The 20,800-nt window shown below is 45.6% G+C and overlaps 1 protein-coding gene across 5 annotated transcripts in view; it reads right to left on the bottom strand.

The window, feature by feature from the left end:
• ENOSF1 (enolase superfamily member 1) overlaps positions 1–20,800 on the bottom strand; it is an 831,595-nt gene that overhangs the window by 589,337 nt on the left and 221,458 nt on the right. For all 5 annotated transcript variants that reach the window (XM_069620869.1, XM_069620872.1, XM_069620871.1 and 2 more), the window contains exon 3: positions 17,998–18,113. In XM_069620869.1, the coding sequence (XP_069476970.1) occupies positions 17,998–18,113 (116 nt within the window). The remainder of the gene's footprint in view (positions 1–17,997; positions 18,114–20,800) is intronic.

Below are 20,800 nucleotides of genomic sequence, written 5' to 3'. Positions count from 1 at the left end.
GGTCCTAAACCCTGCTTGAGTTGTGGATTCCAAGGGTGTCCCGCTGCTCTGCCGCGTCCCTAAGTGGGCACCTGCCCAAACGGAGGATTATTTCCTTTTCATCGCTCTTTTCCTTGAGGACCCCTCTGTTTTTACTTAAGTCTGACATCCGTGTCCGAGCCCGTGTCCATTTCCCTCTTATCTGCGGGATTGGAGTCTTGTCTTTCTTTTCTCCGTCTGCCATCCCTTCAGTTCTCTCCTTCTATTTGTTTCTCCATCGTTTGGAGGTTCTGGCTCATGTTCTTGACATCCTATGATCTTGAGGCCTTCCTCGCAAGTTATGATACAGTGTTGACGCTCCTCCCATGTAAATAGTAGGCCGAACGGGAAGGTCCACTTGTATCGTATCTGTTTTTCGGTTAAGAGTTTTGTTATTGGGAGCATTTCTCTTCTCTTTCTGAGTGTGGATTGTGCCAGGTCTTGATATAGCTGGACTTCTTTGCCGTTCATTCTTATGTGTTCTATTGACCTAGCCTTCTTGAGGACCTGTTCCTTTTGCATATATTGTGTCATTGCCACTAGAACGTCTCTCGAGCGGGTTCCGGGTTCGCCCGTTCTTTTTGGGCCCACTCTGTGTATCCTGTATATCTGGATTTCTTCCCCGGTGTCATCTGCGAGTATATCTTTGAAAACCTGTTGTGTTGCAGTGCGAAGGTCCTTGTCCTCCACCGTTTCCGGCATATTCTTAATCCTTATATTCGACCTCCGGGATCTATTTTCCAGGTCTTCACATTGTGCTTCTAGTTCCTGTGCCAGTCGCGCTAGTCTGTCTTGCGCTTCTGCGTGTTGGCGAGTTTCCTCGTCTATGTTTTGTACTGCCCTTTCCAAAGTGTCCGTTCTCTCCTCCAGGTTTTCTATGTCCCTCTTTAATTCTTGGACCGCTTGCTTCATTTCCCCCTTCATGTTCTCGAATTGTGCCTGGGTTGTGGATATGAATTGATCCTGAAATTCCTTGAACCAGGTTTTCATATCGTCCTTCGAGGCCATGCCTGCTTTCCCTTCTTGGTCTGGCCTGCTTTCCCCCTTGTTTCTTAGTTTGTCGGTTTGTGTTGGCGCTATTTTTCCTGCACCCCAAATTTGGATCAGGTCCTGAGCCTGTTTGGTTCTGTTATTGCTCGTTAATGCTGCCTGAGCTCTGTGTCTGGTCCTGACTTTTGACATGTATGTGTTTTAGGGGACCTTGGCTGCTTGTTTCGTGAATGTTTCGTGTTGATTTGAATTGTAGCTAGGCTGCGCCGGTCCGCGTGTATTTCCTTTGCGGTTGTGGGGGTGTCCGCTTCTGTGACCCTTTATCCTGTATTACGCGCAATCTGTGTGGGGTTTTCGGTGGTCTCGGTGCAGGTTTGTTATTTGTGTGGGGGGGTTCTTTATTGTTTTCGAGAGCTCCTGTGTCGAGCTCTCGGGGGCGTCGGTGTGGGCCCTCGCCAATCTGCTTCTCGGTGCTGCCCCTTCTATTTGGAGATTTTGCACGTATGTTCTGTCCTTCTCGTTGTCCCTTAATTTATTCAACAGTTTTTCCCCCTCGTTTGGCGAAGTGGAGGGCCAGCACCCCCCAATGCTTTTTGGGGGGGTATGAGTCTCGAGGGGGGGTGGGTTGGTGCTCCGCCGCCTAGCGGTGTTACGTTACCGGCACGGGGGTAGGCCCCGGCCTGCCGCTGCGCGTAGTTTGATTGGTTATATTTAGGGCCTTGCACTCCCCTCTTCGTGGCGCCGGGGTCGTTTGCTACTTGGGTCTCCCTGCCCGCTGTGGTGCCCTGGGGCATTTCGGAATTTTCTGGGGGGGGGTGGTGGTCAGCCGATGTTAGGCTCTCCCCCCCCCCCACCTCGTACCTGAGTGTCCGTGGGTCCGGCGCTTCTGCGGAGCCCCGTCGTCCTCCGGTGGATTGTTGCCGCGACCGGATCTCCCTCGCTCCTTCGATCGGGATCGTCTGAGAGCAGGTCTTCTCCCGCTTCGACTGCGACGGCCTCTTCTTTCCGGGTCCCTGCTTCGCTTGGATTGCTGCGTCGTCCGAGGCTGGACTCTCTGTGTCGGGCTGGCGCCCTCCCCGTTTGTGGCTGGGAGTTCTCCGGAGCCGCTCCTGGGTCCTCTAAGACAGACCTCTTCGTCTAGTCTCCGCTCCTTCCTTTCGTCGATCGGCCCTTCTCTCCTTGCTGCAGACGGGGGGTGGAGGGGCTCCGCCGGCGGTTGGCTCTGCCGGCGGTTGGCTCCCCCGTCTGTTGCGCGTCTCTGGGCTGCTCTGGGGCCGGGCTTCCAGATCTCGCCCGTCCTCAGCGCCAGCGTCTCTGGAAGCGCTCGCGATTCGTGCGAGGTCGTCGCTACTCAGGACTTCTCTTCTCGCCTGAATTTGGAGGGAGACTGCACTCCGCTGGGCAGGGTGAGCGCTTATGTGTGGTGCTTTATTGTTGCGGCCCGAGCTGAGGGACGGAGCTCCGCTCACGCACGTCCACTCGGGTCAGCCGCCATCTTGGAATCTCTAGCGCATGTACTCTTGACGGTTGTTGGTGATAGGTTATTATTACTGGAATGACCAGGTGTGAGGTCTGTACAACTTTCTTTGTTCCGCTCGACAAGTAGACCCCTACAGTTGCCAGGCGTTTGAGTTTTCCGACTTCTGTTCCCTTCCTTCACTGCCGTTGTCTGTAGCACCTACCATCTTCTTGGGGGGTTTGATAGGGCAATCTCGCAGAAAATGTCCAGCCTTACCGCAATATAAACAAAGTTGTTGTTGTCTCCTTTTTTTCCCTCTCAGCCTTGGAAATAGGAGCTCGTAATCCCCCAATTTGCATAGGTTAAGTGGTTTCATGAGTTCTGGTTTGATTGTCCCGAGGTCGCATGTAAACCGCCCTCCCTTCAACCCTTGTGCGGTCCATTTTTCGGTCTTCTAACCGATGGTCCAATTGCACCATCAAGTTGATATATTCCGCACAACACTCGGGCGGGTTGACCACTTGAGCAAGTACATCTTTTAATTCACCACATAGCCCTCGGTAAAAGAGTGTGGTCCGTTTCTCCTGAGGCCAATTAGTCTGTGCTATGAGACTGTTGAAGGTGGCAATGTAAGTCAACAAGTCGTGACTTCCTTGTCGAAGAGACAGTAGTTCGTTATCTAATGCTTGTCCTTGGGTGTGCTGGGCGAACAATTTTTCTAATTCCCGTTGGAATTCCCCAAAGTACCGAAGTATTGGATCATGCTGGGTTACTAATGGTATGGACCAGTCAGCTGCATAGCCTCCCAAATAGGAAAGTACAAAGGCCACCCGTGCTCTGTCATTAGGGAAGGCTCCTGGTCGGCACAGAAAGTGGAGGCGGCACTGGTTCATGAATACCGCGTATTTGTTCGAGTCGCCGAAGAAGCGTTCTGGTGGAGCCAGTGGGACTGCCCCTGGAAGTACCATTGCACTGGTGAGGATGGTTGTGGCAAAGGAGTTGGTGCAATCCCGGGTAACGGAACTAGACCTGCTTATGCCTGGAGCATTTGCCTTGCCAAATCATCCGTCCGTTCTCGGGCTACAATGAGGTCTCTCAAGGAATTAGTCTCTTGTCCTGATGCATGCACTTCAGCCCGCAGCTCCCCCAGTAATTGTGCCAACTGGTCGGTTTCAGAGGTTTCCATCACGCCCAGGCAGAGATTCGGAGAGGCTTCGCGTTCTGTTACGTTCACCTGGTCTCTGCAGGGGCGTTAGGGCACGGTTGGAGCCCTCCCTCGACTTGGCTCCCTTGGATCGACTCTCTCCCCCAGCTGCTGCGGAACCAACTGTTCTGGATCCTGGTATTGCCCCTGAGAGAAGATGAGAGGCGATGAGAATGGTGTGGTGGTGTCGTGAATTCCCTCGACCCTTTCGTGCCAAAACGAAGTGCGCAAGCTTTTTCCTATGCAAGCTCACCTGTTTTGTAATGCTGGGCTCTCCGTCCTGCTTCTTGTAGCAGGGGCGCGTAGAGTGGACCTAGTTGCTTCACTGGTCCGTGAAAGTGACAATCCAGACCGGCTGCGACCAACCACGTAGGAGGTAAGTCTTTCGGCAATGAGTATTGTTGGTTTGTTTTAACGTCTTTTGCTGTGGTTGTAAATAGTAATTCTTGCAATGTCTTTTCTCTCTCCAATAGGTGAGAAGATGACTGATCAGAGTCGCGGAGCGAGTCCGGGAATTCCCTTGAAGATGATGGAGCCCTCAAATTAGCTGGTAAATTGGCCTTTAAGATAGATGTCTAGACTCAGGTATGGAGCACCCAAACGTTAGGTATTTATGTGACTCCTAACCTGTTGTTTTCTTTTTCCCTTCAAGGAGAAGTCTGGCGGTGTCGAGCGGAGTCTGGTCGATCTGCGGCTGAAGGATTGAGATACTGCGAAGAGGAAGAAGAGAAGCAGAGCGCCCGCGTAGCTGGAAGTCTGAATCAGGTGAGGAAAGGCTCCGACTCTGATAGCGATGGGAGACCGGTAAAATGCGCGCACAGCGATGGAGTAGCTGGAATCAGGTAAGGTGCGCTTTCAGCGATGGAGGTTGGAATCGGGTAAGATGCGCCTTCCGCGATGGGGTTGCCGAATTCGGGTAAGGTGCGCCTTCAGCGATGGAGATGGTGGAATCAGGTAAGATGCGCCTTCAGCAATGGAGATGCTGGAATCAGGTAAGGTGTGTCTTCAGCGATGGAGTCACTGGAATCAAGCAGATACACAATGAGATGAGGAACAGGTAAGGACAGCGGTAAGCATTATGCTGCTGAAAGCAGAATAACGCAAAGCGTAGGCATGTGGGCGGGTTGGCCTTAAATAGGCTGGTCCCGGCCCCTCCCTTTGGCCCCCCCTTGTGACTTCACCTTGCCACTTCCAGAGATCCTTGCACGTGCCTTCCAATGATTGTCTATGGCCACGCCCGGTCCTGATGCACATGCCACAGGCACAAAGTGTGCAAAGCACACTTTTCCAGGAGCCTGGCGTCAGAGGGGCCAGGACTGGGTCCATTTGGACCCTGGCGGTGAAGAAGGCCTGGGCCTTGTCCAGTGGCCAAGACAAGGCGTCGCATGAGAGCACACTATGAGCAATGCCAACTGTACGAGGAAGCAGATAATCAAGGACGGTAGTTTAAACCAAGACAGAAAACAGCAAGACCTGAAAGGACGACAAGGAGGGAGATGCCCTTGCCCTTTTCAACTCAGAGCTGCGAGGCCTCCAAAAGAGAAAACATAAGACCGGGATTTGCAGCTGATGTGTGGAGCAGCAGATGTCATCAGTTCACAGGGGCCTCCCGAATTGATAAAAAAACCAAATCTAGGTAGTCCTAGTGCACTCCCAATACATTCAGTGACTTTCAATCTTTGGATTTTCTATATGTACTGTAATGGGGTGCGGGGGAGACAAAACAACCCTGGCACTGGGTTGTGATACTAAGATCCAATTCAACAGATGTCCACAACCTTGTGGATCTCTCTCGTCCCCTGCACACCCAATGATTATTGTAAATACAACCAAAAAATAATATGTTTTTTGTAGGTTCAAACCTTATTATAAACGTAAATTTAAAAAAATAGTATCAAACAATCTTATGATGTATTTCATCAATCAATTTATAATAAAAAGAATATTCTTTTCCAATCCTCATTACCATTCAAACAAGGTGCATTTCAAAATTGGTATTAGCTTTTGACTTATGTTTTGTTTCAACATAGTATGGATAAACAAATACAAATCATTAGTATCGGATAGTTTTTCATTCCTTTCAATAATACTTCTTATTGAACATCCAATATTAGATTGTGTGTCTCTACGCGTTTCGGGGTATTCTATCCCCTTCTTCAGGAGTTGTCTATCCTTTTTCATGTGCAGTTATCCCATCTACAACAAATAAGTAAGTAAATAGAGTATTGTCACTCATCTATTACATTTACATTTTCTTGTTTATATCTGTCATTCATTTTCATCTCATAATTACCTGTGTTCTTTCATATAGCAACCGTTTCTGGTATGCTAGTGAAATCGGCCTGTAAAGTTAAAAGAATAAATATAAGGATGAACCTACTATTATTTACACTTCCAGAAAGGTTCTTGTGATAAAAACCCATATGTGGATAATGAGAGTCATGGTGTAGTACCAATGGTTCAGGTGTTACCTGTTCGCTGTCCTCAGCTGATGCACCAATGGGTGCTCAGATGCCTCTCTCCTACGTCAGTATTCTTCAATAAATGTTCTAAAAAGAAGATTTTTGTTCAGGAGATCAACCGGTACCATAATCCGATGATATATGTCCTTGTTCCCAGTAAGGGGTATTCAAATTGTCCTCCCAGTTAAGTGGGTTAACTTTTCACCCGATGGTGGATCTGTAGAGAATTAATATGGAATTACTTCTTCACTAAGTTTAGAGCTCATGCTCCAGTCTATTAAGTCCTCAATGGTTCAGTGCATATGGCTCTGAATTCCCCATAGTTTTAGGGCGTTTTAATGCTTACCTCAGTTCGTTCTCCTAATCTTGCTAAACTGCCGCGGTAGAAGAGATTGGCAAAATGGCCGCTTTGTTTATGTAAGCGTCATGGTGATGACGCGTATGCGTGGTGACATCACGCAGCGGCGTGATGACGTCACGCTCGTATAATATCAACAAGTATCAACAAGTAGATATTCATATGTGTCACCAGCTTAGAGGTAAAAGTGACTATGGATGTCTAGATCATGATAATTCACTGTCAATATGATCTGAATTGAAAGTGTATTTCGTGTCAAAAAGTAGAAATAATCTCGCCGTTTGCCAAAAGGAAAAATAGAAGATTCCACTAAGCGTTAGGTGGTATATGTTAATGTACATTAGTCTTAAATTCTCTAATGTCCAACTATGTACTCATCTCCTGATTCCAAAAATCTTTTTATACTATGCAGTACCCTGATCTCGTACCTTCATAGTTCATATATTTGATATGTAGGTAATTATAGGATGAAAAGGTGCGCACACATTCTGATTTCTCTTAACGTTTTTTATACATTGCATGTTGCATCCCTCTTACAGCTCCATTCACTACTATGCTTAGTTGTTCCGTGTGATTGTCCTAATCGTTCAGTTTCTGATGTATGACTGAAAAAGATTCATCAACAACATTCACAACAATATTCACAAAAATACTCCCAGGTTGTAGTCTTCGTTCATGCCCCTAGGGGCCAAGCTACTCAGTCTGTCTACCCAATAGATTTCTCTCTGGTTCAACCTTTTGGTATGGTTCCCTCCCCTTGTTGCTTTTTTGACTACTTCTAGGACTGTTACCTTCAATTGACCTACACTGTGTTTCTTCTCGTCGAAATGACGTGCCACTGGTGACCTTATGTTTTTGGTTCTGATATTACTTTTATGTTCATGCCATCTTTCTTTGACTTTTCTGTTTGTCTGTCCTACATAAAAGATGCCACAAGGGCAACTCAATCCATAGATCACCGACTTAGTGTCACATGTGGCATAGTCTCTTAGCTTGATTTTAGTTCCATTATATGGATGTCTCACATGTGTACCTCTCATTATGTTATTACAATGACCACAGTTCAAACATGCAAACGTCCCTGACTTTCTTGGTTTCAAAGTGGATTGTTTCTCCGTGGGTGGTCTTTCAGCTTTAACTAGTGCGTCCTTGAAATTGCGTCCCCTTTTATAGGCTATAATTGGGGGTTTGGGGAATAGTCTCTTCAACTGTGGATCCATTCCAATTATTCTCCAATTTTTCTTGATCATTCTTGTGATATGACTTTGTCCTGAGTATCGTAACGCATAAATAAAGGGAAATCCTTCTGGTTTCTCTTTTGGAATTAGTAGATCAGTTTGTGATATTCTTTCCGTTTTCTCTCTAGCTACCTCAATAATGTTTGCTGGGTAGCCTCTTTTCTTATATTTGTTGGTCATAGCCAGGTTGGCTTCTTCCAATGTGGTTGGAGAAGATATGATCCGTTTCAAACGTAGGAATTGGCTGTATGGTAGGTTGTTACGTAAATGTTCAGGATGGTGAGTCAAGAAATGTAGAGAATTGTTGACATCCGTTTTCTTGTGGTATATATTTGTTATTATACCTGTTGGTCCAATTTCCAATTCCACATCTAGGAAATGTAGTCTGGGTGTGCCCACCTCCATAGTGAATTTAATTCTGTCGTGTATGGAGTTTAGATATTCCAAAAACTCTTCCACCTCACTTTTTGTTCCCCTCCAGATCACAAAGATGTCGTCTATGAATCATTTCCATATAATCAGGTGTGTTTTCCATCTTGGTGTCACGCCTCCTCCCTGCCACACCATTGCCAGACAACCTTCCAGATTTACGTCCACCACCCCTAACCATGCACGACTCATCCGGCGTGTTCCCCATAACATTCATCGCACTCAGCAACTGAATTACCAAGGACGGCTACGACCTTTCCTACATTGGAATCTGCCATGGCGCTTCTCTCCGGGACGGCACCCGTCCACGGGCGCCCAGAGACTACGATCCAGCGCACGAAGTGCTTCCGATCAGGTGACCAAACGCCGGCAACAGGCGGCAAATCGCCGGCAGACTCCCCGTGCAGCGTCGAGGGTCACGTGACGTGGACCCGCGTTTCCCTCGTGACTGTATCACGTGATTAATTCAACACAGTCAAAAGGACAGGGGAAACGCGGAACAAACGCTCCACAGCTGCTTTTCGGAGTGCTGCACGGCGTTTTTGGATCTCGCTTAGAATTCTGATTTTTTTGACCACGGAACATTTCACGGATTGCTTTTGGTCTCTTCCTCAGGCGAACTTTAATCTTCAGGCTTCAAGACCTTTGGCTCTGCACAAACTTTTGAACTTTGGATATTGGACCTTGGTTATTGTTTTCTTGGCTTTCGACCCTGGACTGCTAACGGATTGTTTACGGATCATCCACTGGCTATCTGACCTACAGGTGTTTTCCATCAAGAGTGCCCACAAGGACCCTTCTGTTCCCCTAACCCTTTGAGGCATCCTGACCAGCACATTTGGGTAAGCCCTTTAGCTTCTTCCACCATATTGCATTGTGATAATTGTGACTGTCTGCCCTAATCATTTATTGCCTTACAGTGGTCAGGGGGTCCTTCTGGTGTTCCTGGTTCCAGCTTGACGGCACTCCACACCTGTGGCCTCAAGAATTGCATTGGTAGTGTTATTATTTCTACCAGTGTGGTACTTGGGGACGGAGGTATCTTCATCTACACGACCATCAAGATCGCAACACTTGGCTCAGGTAATATGAGGGTCATTTCTAGGTAGTACATGAATAGGTTGGCATACGCTGGGGCCATAGATGACCCCATAGAGGTTCCTGCCGCTTGTAAGTAAAATTGGTTTCCATATCTGAAATAGTTATTAACTAGAATAATTTTACTCAACTCCAATATGAGTACTTTATTCGCTTTACAGTCATCAGTATTCATTAATGTGCATTCCAAAGCTTCCAGTCCATCGTGGTGAGGTATTGACGTGTAGAGACTCAGGACGTCAAAAGATACTAGTATGTCGTCCTCTGTGATTTCCGGTAGATTATTCAAGTTGTTTAAAAAATCAGTTGTATCCTTTAAGTACATTGTGGTGGCTTGTACCAGTGGTTGTAAGGCTTTATCCATGTAGATTGCAAGTGGGTTGAATATGCTATCCGTGCCTGCGACAATTGGTCTTAATGGAGGAATTTGTAAATTCTTGTGGATCTTAGGAAGTCCATAGAACACCGGAGTAATTGGAAATTCCTGGGTCATATATTTTCTTGTTTTGTCAGAAATCCAACCTGTTTCGAATGCTTTGTCTAGTGTTGTTTGAATGATCTTGGCAATCTGTGGAATAGGGTCCTGTCCAATCTTTACGTAAGTATCTTCATCATTTAATAATTCCTTAATTTTGGTGTCGTAGTATGTGGAATCCATTATTACGATGGCTCCTCCTTTGTCCGCTGGTTTCAAGGTGAGGCTTGGATCGTCTGCTATTTCTTTAATTAGCTGACTTTGGTGTCTTCTAATGTTGTAGTGCTTGATTTTAGTGAAATTGAACATACTGAGGTCTTTCTGCATTTGCTCCTCGAAAATTTTAATGCCGATATTGTTCACTTGGGGGTCAAACTTGCTCCATGGTTTTATCTCTAAGTATTCATGTTCTTCCGGTGGTTCGCTCGTTTGTATCTGTGTGTCAAAAAATACTTTAAGTCGCATCTTCCTGGTTAGTCTGTGCAAGTTAACTTTCTCTTCCAATAAATTCGAGTTTTGTGTTGGTATAAATGACAAGCCTAAATTTAGGGTGTCCATTTGTTCTTTGGTCAATGGTTTACTCGAAATATTAACTACTAGTTGTTCGGTTTCTTTTTTGGCCTGAGGTTTCTTTTTGCCTCTTCTTGTTGTCTTTTTTCTAAAAAAGAAATCGGTTCAGCATCTGAAGTTGTTGGTATTTGTGATGTGTGGAGATTTGTAGCATGTGAGCGGATATTCTCTGCGTTGGTGTCGTCTTCTCCGCTAAACGGTGCTTCGCTACTTGGATTGCTTACATCTTCTTCCCGTGCTTTTGGGTTAGTAGGTTGTCTCTTAGAGGGTGGTGGTTTCCTCTGTGCGTAGTGTGCTTGCCACGTGTACACTATATCTTGTAGATAATCTAGGGTGTCTCTCCTGAATTTTCGCACTTTACGTTGTTCTATTTCCTTCTTATACTGTTCTAATGACTCGTTAACTTCCTCCAAGATTTTATTTAGATCTTCTTTGTTTTTGAATGTACTCAATTGTTCCGTTAAGTCCTTGATTTCCGTGTCCAGAGTCTTGACGGATTTTGCTAATTCTTCTATAGTTAATAAAATCAAATCAAGTGAACATTTATTCAAGATCTGTTCCCATTTTCTTACAAATTCAGCATTCTCTCTACAAAGGGTAGGTACACACGGAGGCCTCTTGGTATGCGCTGTGCTCGGTAATATTGGGCCAACGTGGTGGCATGTAATTTTTTAGATATTTCTCGCCTAATGACTCTTTCCAACTGGGTTATTAATTTTTCTGGATTAGTGGTTGTTGGTATGCTTGTTTCTATGTCTTTCAAAAGGCCTAATATTCGATCTGCTTCCTTCGCATCGATGTTAGTGAATTGTTTTTCGAAAATGACATTGCAAAATAAATGTTCACTTGATTTGATTTTATTAACTATAGAAGAATTCTATAGTTATCTATAGAAAACGGAAAGAATATCACAAACTGAACTACTAATTCCGAAAGAGAAACCAGAAGGATTTCCCTTTATTTACGTGTTACGATACTCAGGACAAAGTCATCATATCACAAGAATGATCAAGAAAAATTGGGGAATAGTTGGAATGGATCCACAGTTGAAGAGACTATTCCCCAAACCCCCAATTATAGCCTATAAAAGGGGACGCAATTTCAAGGACGCACTAGTTAAAGCTGAAAGACCACCCACGGAGAAACAATCCACTTTGAAACCAAGAAAGTCAGGGACGTTTGCATGTTTGAACTGTGTTCATTGTAATAACATAATGAGAGGTACACATGTGAGACATCCATATAATGGAACTAAAATCAAGCTAAGAGACTATGCCACATGTGACACTAAGTCGGTGATCTATGGATTGAGTTGCCCTTGTGGCATCTTTTATGTAGGACAGACAAACAGAAAAGTCAAAGAAAGATGGCATGTACATAAAAGTAATATCAGAACCAAAAACATAAGGTCACCAGTGGCACGTCATTTCGACGAGAAGAAACACAGTGTAGCTCAATTGAAGGTAATAGTCCTAGAAGTAGTCAAAAAAGCAACAAGGGGAGGGAACCATACCAAAAGGTTGAACCAGAGAGAAATCTATTGGGTAGACAGACCGAGTAGCTTGGCCCCTAGGGGCATGAACGAAGACTACAACCTGGGAGTATTTTTGTGAATATTGTTGTGAATGTTGTTGATGAATCTTTTTCAGACATACATCAGAAACTGAACGATTAGGACAATCACACGGAACAACTAAGCATAGTAGTGAATGGAGCTGTAAGAGGGATGCAACATGCAATGTATAAAAAACGTTGAGAAATCAGAATGTGAGCGCACCTTTTCATCCTATAATTACCTACATATCAACATATATGAACTATGAAGGTACGAGATCAGGGTACTGCATAGTATAAAAAGATTTTTGGAATCAGGAGATGAGTACATAGTTGGACATTAGAGAATTTAAGACTAATGTACATTAACATATACCACCTAACGCTTAGTGGAATCTTCTATTTTTCCTTTTGGTAAACAGCGAGATTATTTCTACTTTTTGACACGAAATACACTTTCAATTCAGATCATATTGACAGTGAATTATCATGATCTAGACATCCATAGTCACTATTACCTCTATAAGCTGGTGACACATATGAATATCTACTTGTTGATACTTGTTGATATTATACGAGCGTGACGTCATCACGCCGCCGCGTGATGTCACCACGCATACGCGTCATCACCATGACGCTTACATAAACAAAGCGGCCATTTTGCGGATCTCTTCTACCGCGGCAGTTTAGCAAGATTAGGAGAACGAACTGAGGTAAGCATTAAAACGCCCTAAAACTATGGGGAATTCAGAGCCATATGCACTGAACTATTGAGGACTTAATAGACTGGAGCATGAGTTCTAAACTAAGTGAAGAAGTAATTCCATATTAATTCTCTACAGATCCACCATCGGGTGAAAAGTTAACCCACTTAACTGGGAGGACAATTTGAATACCCCTTACTGGGAACAAGGACATATATCATCGGATTATGGTACCGGTTGATCTCCTGAACAAAAATCTTCTCTTTAGAACATTGATTGAAGAATACTGACGTAGGAGAGAGGCATCTGAGCACCCATTGGTGCATCAGCTGAGGACAGCGAACAGGTAACACCTGAACCATTGGTACTACACCACGACTCTCATTATCCACATATGGGTTTTTATCACAAGAACCTTTCTGGAAGTGTAAATAATAGTAGGTTCATCCTTATATTTATTCTTTTAACTTTACAGGCCGATTTCACTAGCATACCAGAAACGGTTGCTATAAGAAAGAACACAGGTAATTATGAGATGAAAATGAATGACAGATATAAACAAGAAAATGTAAATGTAATAGATGAGTGACAATATTCTATTTACTTATTTGTTGTAGATGGGATAACTGCACATGAAAAAGGATAGACAACTCCTGAAGAAGGGGATAGAATACCCCGAAACGCGTAGAGACACACAATCTAATATTGGATGTTCAATAAGAAGTATTATTGAAAGGAATGAAAAACTATCCGATACTAATGATTTGTATTTGTTTATCCATACGATGTTGAAACAAAACATAAGTCAAAAGCTAATACCAATTTCGAAATGCACCTTGTTTGAATGGTAATGAGGATTGGAAAAGAATATTCTTTTTATTATAAATTGATTGATGAAATACATCATAAGATTGTTTGATACTATTTTTTGAAATTTACGTTTATAATAAGGTTTGAACCTACAAAAAACATATTACTTTTTGGTTGTATTTACAATAATCATTGGGTGTGCAGGGGACGGGAGAGATCCACAAGGTTGTGGACATCTGTTGAATTGTGCCTCCCGAATTGATAACCCATGCAGGGAGGCACACTGGCTACCATGATACTGTCTTTGATTCCAGAGGCAATGTGTTCCGCACAGATGTTGAGTCAGAAAGAGCTGATAACGAACCGAACTGTGTTGAGCCCAAGGTTGCCATCGGCAACATAGTAATAACGCAAGAAATTGACTTGTGTGTTTGGGAACTTTAAAGAAAGCCCAGTTAAGTTCCGGGTGTAAAGGCGTCCGGCGCCACATGGGCGCTCATTCGAAAGACTCAGACCTCTTTTGAAACTGCAAGTACCAGAAGGCCCTAGGAGAGGGTGACGTGAGGCATCAGGGTGGTCCTATAAGGGTCACATCAAATCCCTTGTACAATCGAAAGTCTGACCCGTTGCCAGGAGAAAGGTTGGGGAAGGGAACCACACTTTCCGATTAGATTATGAACTGTGTTGAAAGAATACACGAACTGTGTTAAAGAAGGGTATGTGAACCCGACGGAGGGATGCCAAGGGGAAAGCTACCAAGAATAAGTCGTGCATTAAGATAAAGCAGAGTGAACATTGTGTTGACAAGAGTGAATCCAGCAGCGGGTTGTCCACAGTGAGAAATTGTTCAAAAGGACATTAAGACTCTAGAAAATTGAAAGCTACATCTGAAAGGCTGTACTGAACCCGACGAAGGGAGGCCAAAGTTGCAAGGAGGATCCGAGCCCAGCGGAGCGAGATCCAAGGGGCGAAGAGCAATCACCCAAGGTACAAGATTACCTAAGAAACTTTTGTTTGTTGTTTTTGGTGCAACAGGCCTTTTAAAGCAAGAGACTTTGTAGATAAGAGACTTGGCCTCTGAAGATCCTGGTATTGTTGAATGGAACTGTACCCTGGTGCTAGCGAGGGCCAGGAGTGTGCTATGCTCAGAAGTCCTGCCTTATCCCGTGCTTGAAACATGGGGAAGAGAGACCCAGCCACATCATCCTGACCTATCATTTTGTGAACACTTCTTTCTTTTCTGGTGAACATTATCCCACACTCTTTTTGTAACTTAGCGGTAAGGACTGGCAATAGTTTCTATTTTGTTTAGGCCCTTTTTATTTGGCGAGACAGCACTAGGACTGCCTTATTTTTATTTGATGGTCTTAGCTTGCTCCCATCTTATATTTAGCTTTAGATTAGGCGTTTATCTCACCCATTATAACGTTCAATAAACACCTTTGAATGTGATCACTTGTGTCTGTCTCTACTGTTGCCACCTTGAGTTCCTTAAAATCTCTCAAAAAGTTATATCCCCCGAAGGGTGCTGACACACGATTCTGGTGGTATTTTGGTCAGTGTGGAGAGAGGGGAAAGGTACTCGCCTGGTACGAGGCGGGACTATCAAGGGCAGGCCAGTTATGGGAGGGCAGTGATTTTCTTCGCCTGGCCAGGTTAGAGAAGTGTCTGTATCTAGGGAAGCTTTCAGTATTCCGCCATCTACAATTTAAAGGGGCAATGACCAGTTCTAGATGGGGAGAGAATGTCCACAGGGAACTAACCCCTTCAAAGGGATCTTGTTGCAGGGTCGTGGGACTAAAGGGCATATATCAAGGATATACATGGAATGAACTGGGGCGATCTCGCAGAATTTCTGCCAGCAAGGAATAAGTGGGCCAGGGACTTGGCAATAGACATCTGCGACCAGACATCTGTACGGGGGGTCAGGAAGTCCACGCGGGCCCTGCAATATAGAATGCAGGCCTACAAGATAATATATCGCTGGCAGTACCCGCCGGCACGGTTAGCAAAAATGTACTCGGGTGCGGACTCGAGATGCTGGCAGATGCAAGCAGGCGCAGGCCGACTACTTTCACATGTGGTGGGGATGTTCGTATATGCAGAGGTATTGGAAAGTAGTGTTGTCATGGCTAAAGACCTGGATGGAATACAAAGGGGGGTATCGCAGAGTCTGCTTGTGTTTGGGCTGGAGATGGTACACGAAGATGCAGGAGAAAAGGATCATTTGGTGCGCACCTTGCTGGTGGCTGCACGCAGTTGTGTGTCCCAGCACTGGAAAAGGGGAGGGACCCCCGCGGAGAGAGAGTTGGGGCAGAAGGCGCGAACAATCTATCACATGGAGTACTTAGCGCACTTTCTGGATAAAAACCGCATGGACATAGAGGGCGAGTGGCTCCCCTTTTTCACTAGGTATGGATGTTGAGTGGCAAGGAAACCAGTGGAGGTTTACGGAGGTGCAAAGCAGATGCGACTGTGAGAGAGGTTGCGTTTCATTTTATTTGTTCTATTTCGGTTATGGACTATGCAAGGGGGAGGGGAGACGGAGAGGGGTGAAGACATCTTGAACACTGGGATGAACCAAATGTTATCTTATTAAAAGTGTGACAACAATGGTGATTTGATGCGTTACAAAAATGACAATAAAAATGTGATTTAAAAAAAGAAAAAACCCTCTCTCTGTTCCTCTGGTGTATTTTTTCTCCGGGGATCTGCCCCATTAGCCCACCTGCCATTAGATTGGAACTGACAGAACAAACCCCTCTTTCCTGCCTGACGCAGGGGCCCCAGTAGATGTTTTCACCCGCTAGATGGCCTTTGGCAGACTGTCACTTTAACTTTTCTTCTCATGCCAGGTTGCCCCAAAACACCTCCTTATCCATCCCAAAGCCTACTCTAAACTCCTAACCATTCCTACTTCCCATACTTAATTACACAGAAAAGCCCAGCCATGATTATAACTAAAACTAAAAAAATAAACCCCAATATACCCAGATAAATAATTATACATTTAAACACATTACAAAACAAATATATAGAATATTATACAGGTTGGCTGCTGCAGTCTGCCACTCCTTTTTACAGAACCTCTTTTCTATGTGTTCCTGTCCTTGGTGAAAGGGTTCTGCCCACTTACTGTGAAATGGAGCTGAACCACCCCAGCCCTTTGTCTTTCGCTGGTGGTGACCCATTGGGGTACCACCTCACTCCACATGACCCATGCTCAAATGAATGTCTATCAGGTCACCCGCTCTGCCATGTGGGGCTTCCACCTCACTGCTGCTCCCTGCAGCCTTTTGTATCTTCAAGTAACCCTGTCCACCAGATAGAGATGCACCAGTCATCGCTATGGGTCCCATGCCGCACTTGATTCTCGTTGCAGAGGCTCCATGACCTGGGGCGCCACCACACTCACCGTCAAACCCACGGCACACTTGATCTTCTTTATGGCAGCCACATTCACTGCCGCGCCCCCAGCATGTGGTTTCTTCAGGCGGTATTCCCGTTTTCAATGAGGACAGCGCCATCATTCACCACCTTGCTCTGGAGAAAGCTGACCAGTGACCCCGACCCCAGTAATTTCTGCGCTAGCATGGTGCATGGGGGTGGGCCACGCACTCTACAGGGCTCTGGCCGGCCTGCCAGAGCTCTACTAATCTTTAGCAAGGCCAGAAGTATGCAGCGGCCCAGGGCTCGCCCCACCCATCGAGGAAGGAGTGGGCTTTCACTGGTTGCATTTTTACTGCCCGCCTGAGGAGGGCAGGGTGTACTTCCAAGGCCACAATCTGCTTCTCCAGGGCCGTACCTGCCATACGTTGCCCAGGAGGACTTCTTTTCTGGGCTCGCCCCGTATGACGCATGCTGTGCTCCTGGTCCATGCCACTGCACGCAGGCGGTTCAGTGCAGAGAGCCCTTCTCTTCTCCCTGGGCCACCTGCATACATGAGACCCAGGATCATTAATGTTAGGCCCACCCGGTTTGGCCCGCGGTTGGGCAGCTTACTGTGGCCCCATGAGTGCCTGAGCAGCTTTGGGCATGCAGCCCGGGCCCATGATAGATGCCAGGCTGCCCTTGATATACGCAGACCAGCTTGGTAAAGGTTCCTGGCTCTAGCCTCAGGGGGACGCTCTCGACCACAACCCGCCCACGGGGAGCCTCCGCCTACTGTCTCCTTCCTCTGCACTGCTCCATAACCATCTCCCAACAGCAGTCCTTTTTTAGAACGTTCTCTTCCCTGCCCAGCCCGGAACACGGGCTACATAAGGATTGGGACAAATGCTGGATTAGAGTTCAACTGCTAATGACAACTACTGTTAGAGAAGTCAAGGCAGATAATAAAGCATTAGTGAGCTACCTCACCTCTGTCTGTGCTTTGTGAGATCTTCAGGTGTAATTTACAGTAATTACTGCGAATGGAGGGTTGGGTGCAGCCTCTCTCGGTCACTTACCTAACCCTTAGAAACAGAGGTAAGTTGAAACACCAAGCATGATAAATGCCAATGAGACATTCAGGCTGTTAGATGTTGCAGGGATTAGCTAAATCACCTCAGTTGTCAAAAGCTGTGAAAACACTCTAGTTTACTGAGCAGGTGAAGCACCAGACATCATAACAGTTAAATATACATCACCCATCTGAGTTGGCCATCACTGGTGAGTTGGCGGTAGAATCCTCTGAAATTGCCAACAATGTCCTTGAGTTCTCTGCCAATCAAATGCACTGAGAGAGCCTCCACAGCACATACAACTAAAAGAAAACAAAGCAAGTCTTCATTATCAGAACACAGATTAGACTTTTTAGCACCCAACAAGCACAAGAACAAACAGCCCATGGCCTTGCAGTAGGATACAAGAAGGAAAACCCAGACTGATCAATTTCTGACTCAGGCCCCGATACTCATTAGGCCAGTCCAATGCTGTTGTTGTGCAGCCTTCTCAGGCTTCGCTACTATGGCATTCAAATATTTTGTTTAACTGCAAGTGGAGCAAATCATCAGTCTATTCCAGAATGGTATTTCTTGGTGTACACTACAAAGTTTCATTGCATCAGGCTTTGATTTCCCCTGCTACCAAAAGGGGTGTAGTAATAGAGAAGAGATTGTTAATTCAGATGAAGTTAATTCACCTTCTTGAAGATCTGGGTGAATGGATTGTGTTGGGGACAGCTCTGATAATTGGTTGGAACAAATATGGAAAGGAATGCACAATACATTTGGCATCGGCTAGCCTGAAACATGCACTGTTTATTTTCACTAGTGGAAGCTTTTTAACCGTGGTATCAATGAAGAAATTGAAATTGACCAAGTCAGATAGAGGTTAGTCTTCTGAACATTTTCCAGGATCTTTTAAGCACATGCATTTTGAGTGTTCCTTTGTTGAATCCGTTTGGAGGATTTGTGAGGTTGAATCATCTTGTTCCTAGTATTTTATTTTTTCTGAGAGCTCTAGAGGTGGTCTACATTGTAGTCAGGAATTCAATGATAAGCTAATATTTGTATTATTTTAGTACATAACCTCTGTCAAGATGGTCACTGGGTGATCAATGACCAGGCACACACAAACTAAAAGTAAAGTGATTTAATAAGGAACATGAGCAAAGTGTGCGCAAAATAATAAAGATTAGCGAAATAAGGTGAAAATTCTTCTTGGATTCTCAGGGTCCAAATAAATATCAAAAGTTTGCATTAGAGCTCTCCCAAGTACCTCTTGGATTTTAGGGAGCCTGAAGACAGCACTCGCTTCTTGCTGGCTAACAGTAAGCCAGATGGAGAATGGAGGAATGATCTAGCAAGCATAGTCTGCTCAGTTTTCCTCAGCCCTTCTTCACCCCTTTGAGCCTATTCTTCACACCTCTGTGTCCCTACCAACTTCTTCCCTCTTTCTCTTTACTCCGCTGGGACCCTCTCCTCCTTCTGCACCGCTTTTGGACCCCAACTCTCTACTTTTGTCACTTCTCCTTCTGCTATGCAAGCAACCCCCCCCCATGTTTCCAGCTTAAATTTCAGCCAGGGATATGGTGCCCTGGTCACCCAAAGAACATGGTGCCCTGCTCACCACCAGGAAAATGTCACCTTGCTTTCCTCCAGTGATATGATATCTTGCTCACCCAATCAGTATTCCCTGTACTAAATCTTGTGTGTGATCCCAACACCACAACTTCCCTGTCACTACTTCCTTCGGGCCTCCTCTAGCAACCACCTCTCAATCCTAATACTCAACCTCCTCCTCAGCAGTTTCCCTGATTTCAACCTCCTTTGATGTCACTACCTCATTTTCTCCAATCCCTTCCGTTATTAATACATCTGAAACTCTGCCTCCACCAACCTCCTTCAATAAAGCCATCTTTAAAAATGTTACCTCCACCAACCTCCTCTGATGTTACTACTACCTGCTTTGCCGCCTTCTCCCTTCCTGGCCTTACCTTTACTCTACACCACTTCTTCAGCTCCTTTGCTCTGCTCCACTCTCCAGCCCCCTCCATGAACCTACTGCTGGCTGGGGATAAGGCTAGTAAAACAGATGCTATAAGAGGTGGTGTGAGAAACCTGAAGGTATCTCACTTACTAATCCGCAGGGATCTGTCATCCAGGTGGCCGGGACACGGCCATCGCTATTGGATCCAGTTCCTGGGGGTGGACCAGTGGTTGAGGATCACCTGGATAGGGGGGGGGGGATCTTAGGGGAGTGGAAGAGGGACCCCGAAGGTTGAGACGCAGTACCCACTTCCTTGTAAAACCTTTTCCCCATCCTACCCTGTAGGAGACTTAAAAGCTCTACCCCCGACCCCTTTTCCGACACAAACACTTTTACACTGTTAACATACAGCGGACTAACACCAGAGCCGTTTACCTGACATGTCCCAACACACGGGTCAGGCAGAGTCAGGAAATTGACAATAACCACACACACCTGACAGCCCCTTACCTCCCCCACAGGGATAAAAGGCAGAGCACGAGAGCACACTTTGAGCAAGGCCGAACGCACGAGAAAGCAGCTATTCCGGGATGGCAATTCAAACGGAGGATAAAAGGCAGCGAGACCTGAAAGGACGACAAGGAGGGAATTGTCCTTGCCCTTTTCAACCCAGACCCGCAAAGCCTCAGAGAAAAGAAACTTAAGACCGGGAATCGCAGCTGGAGAATGGTGTGACGGATGTCAGCGGTACATGGGACCCTCCCTCACTGATAGCCATGGCGGGGAGAAGCGGTTGCCATTGTGGTACCGTCCTTGACTCCAGCTGCAAGAGAAACGCCAACGAGTTCAGCACAGCCGGTGAGTCGGAAGAAACTGATAGTAGACGGGACTGTGTTGGGCTCAAGGTTGCAGTGGCAACATTGTATATGAAGAAAGAAGATAATAGACAAAAGGTATTTTGTGAAGGAAATTGGTACCAGAAACAGAATGGTCCAGCACCACGTGGGTGCTCATTCGAAG

The sequence above is a fragment of the Ambystoma mexicanum genome, chromosome 5q (genome assembly GCF_040938575.1).
Source record: "Ambystoma mexicanum isolate Mex_15411 chromosome 5q, UKY_AmexF1_1, whole genome shotgun sequence".
NCBI lineage: Eukaryota > Metazoa > Chordata > Amphibia > Caudata > Ambystomatidae > Ambystoma > Ambystoma mexicanum.
The sequence above is the reverse complement of the archived record's forward strand: the minus strand, read 5'-3'. Positions and strand labels throughout refer to the sequence as shown.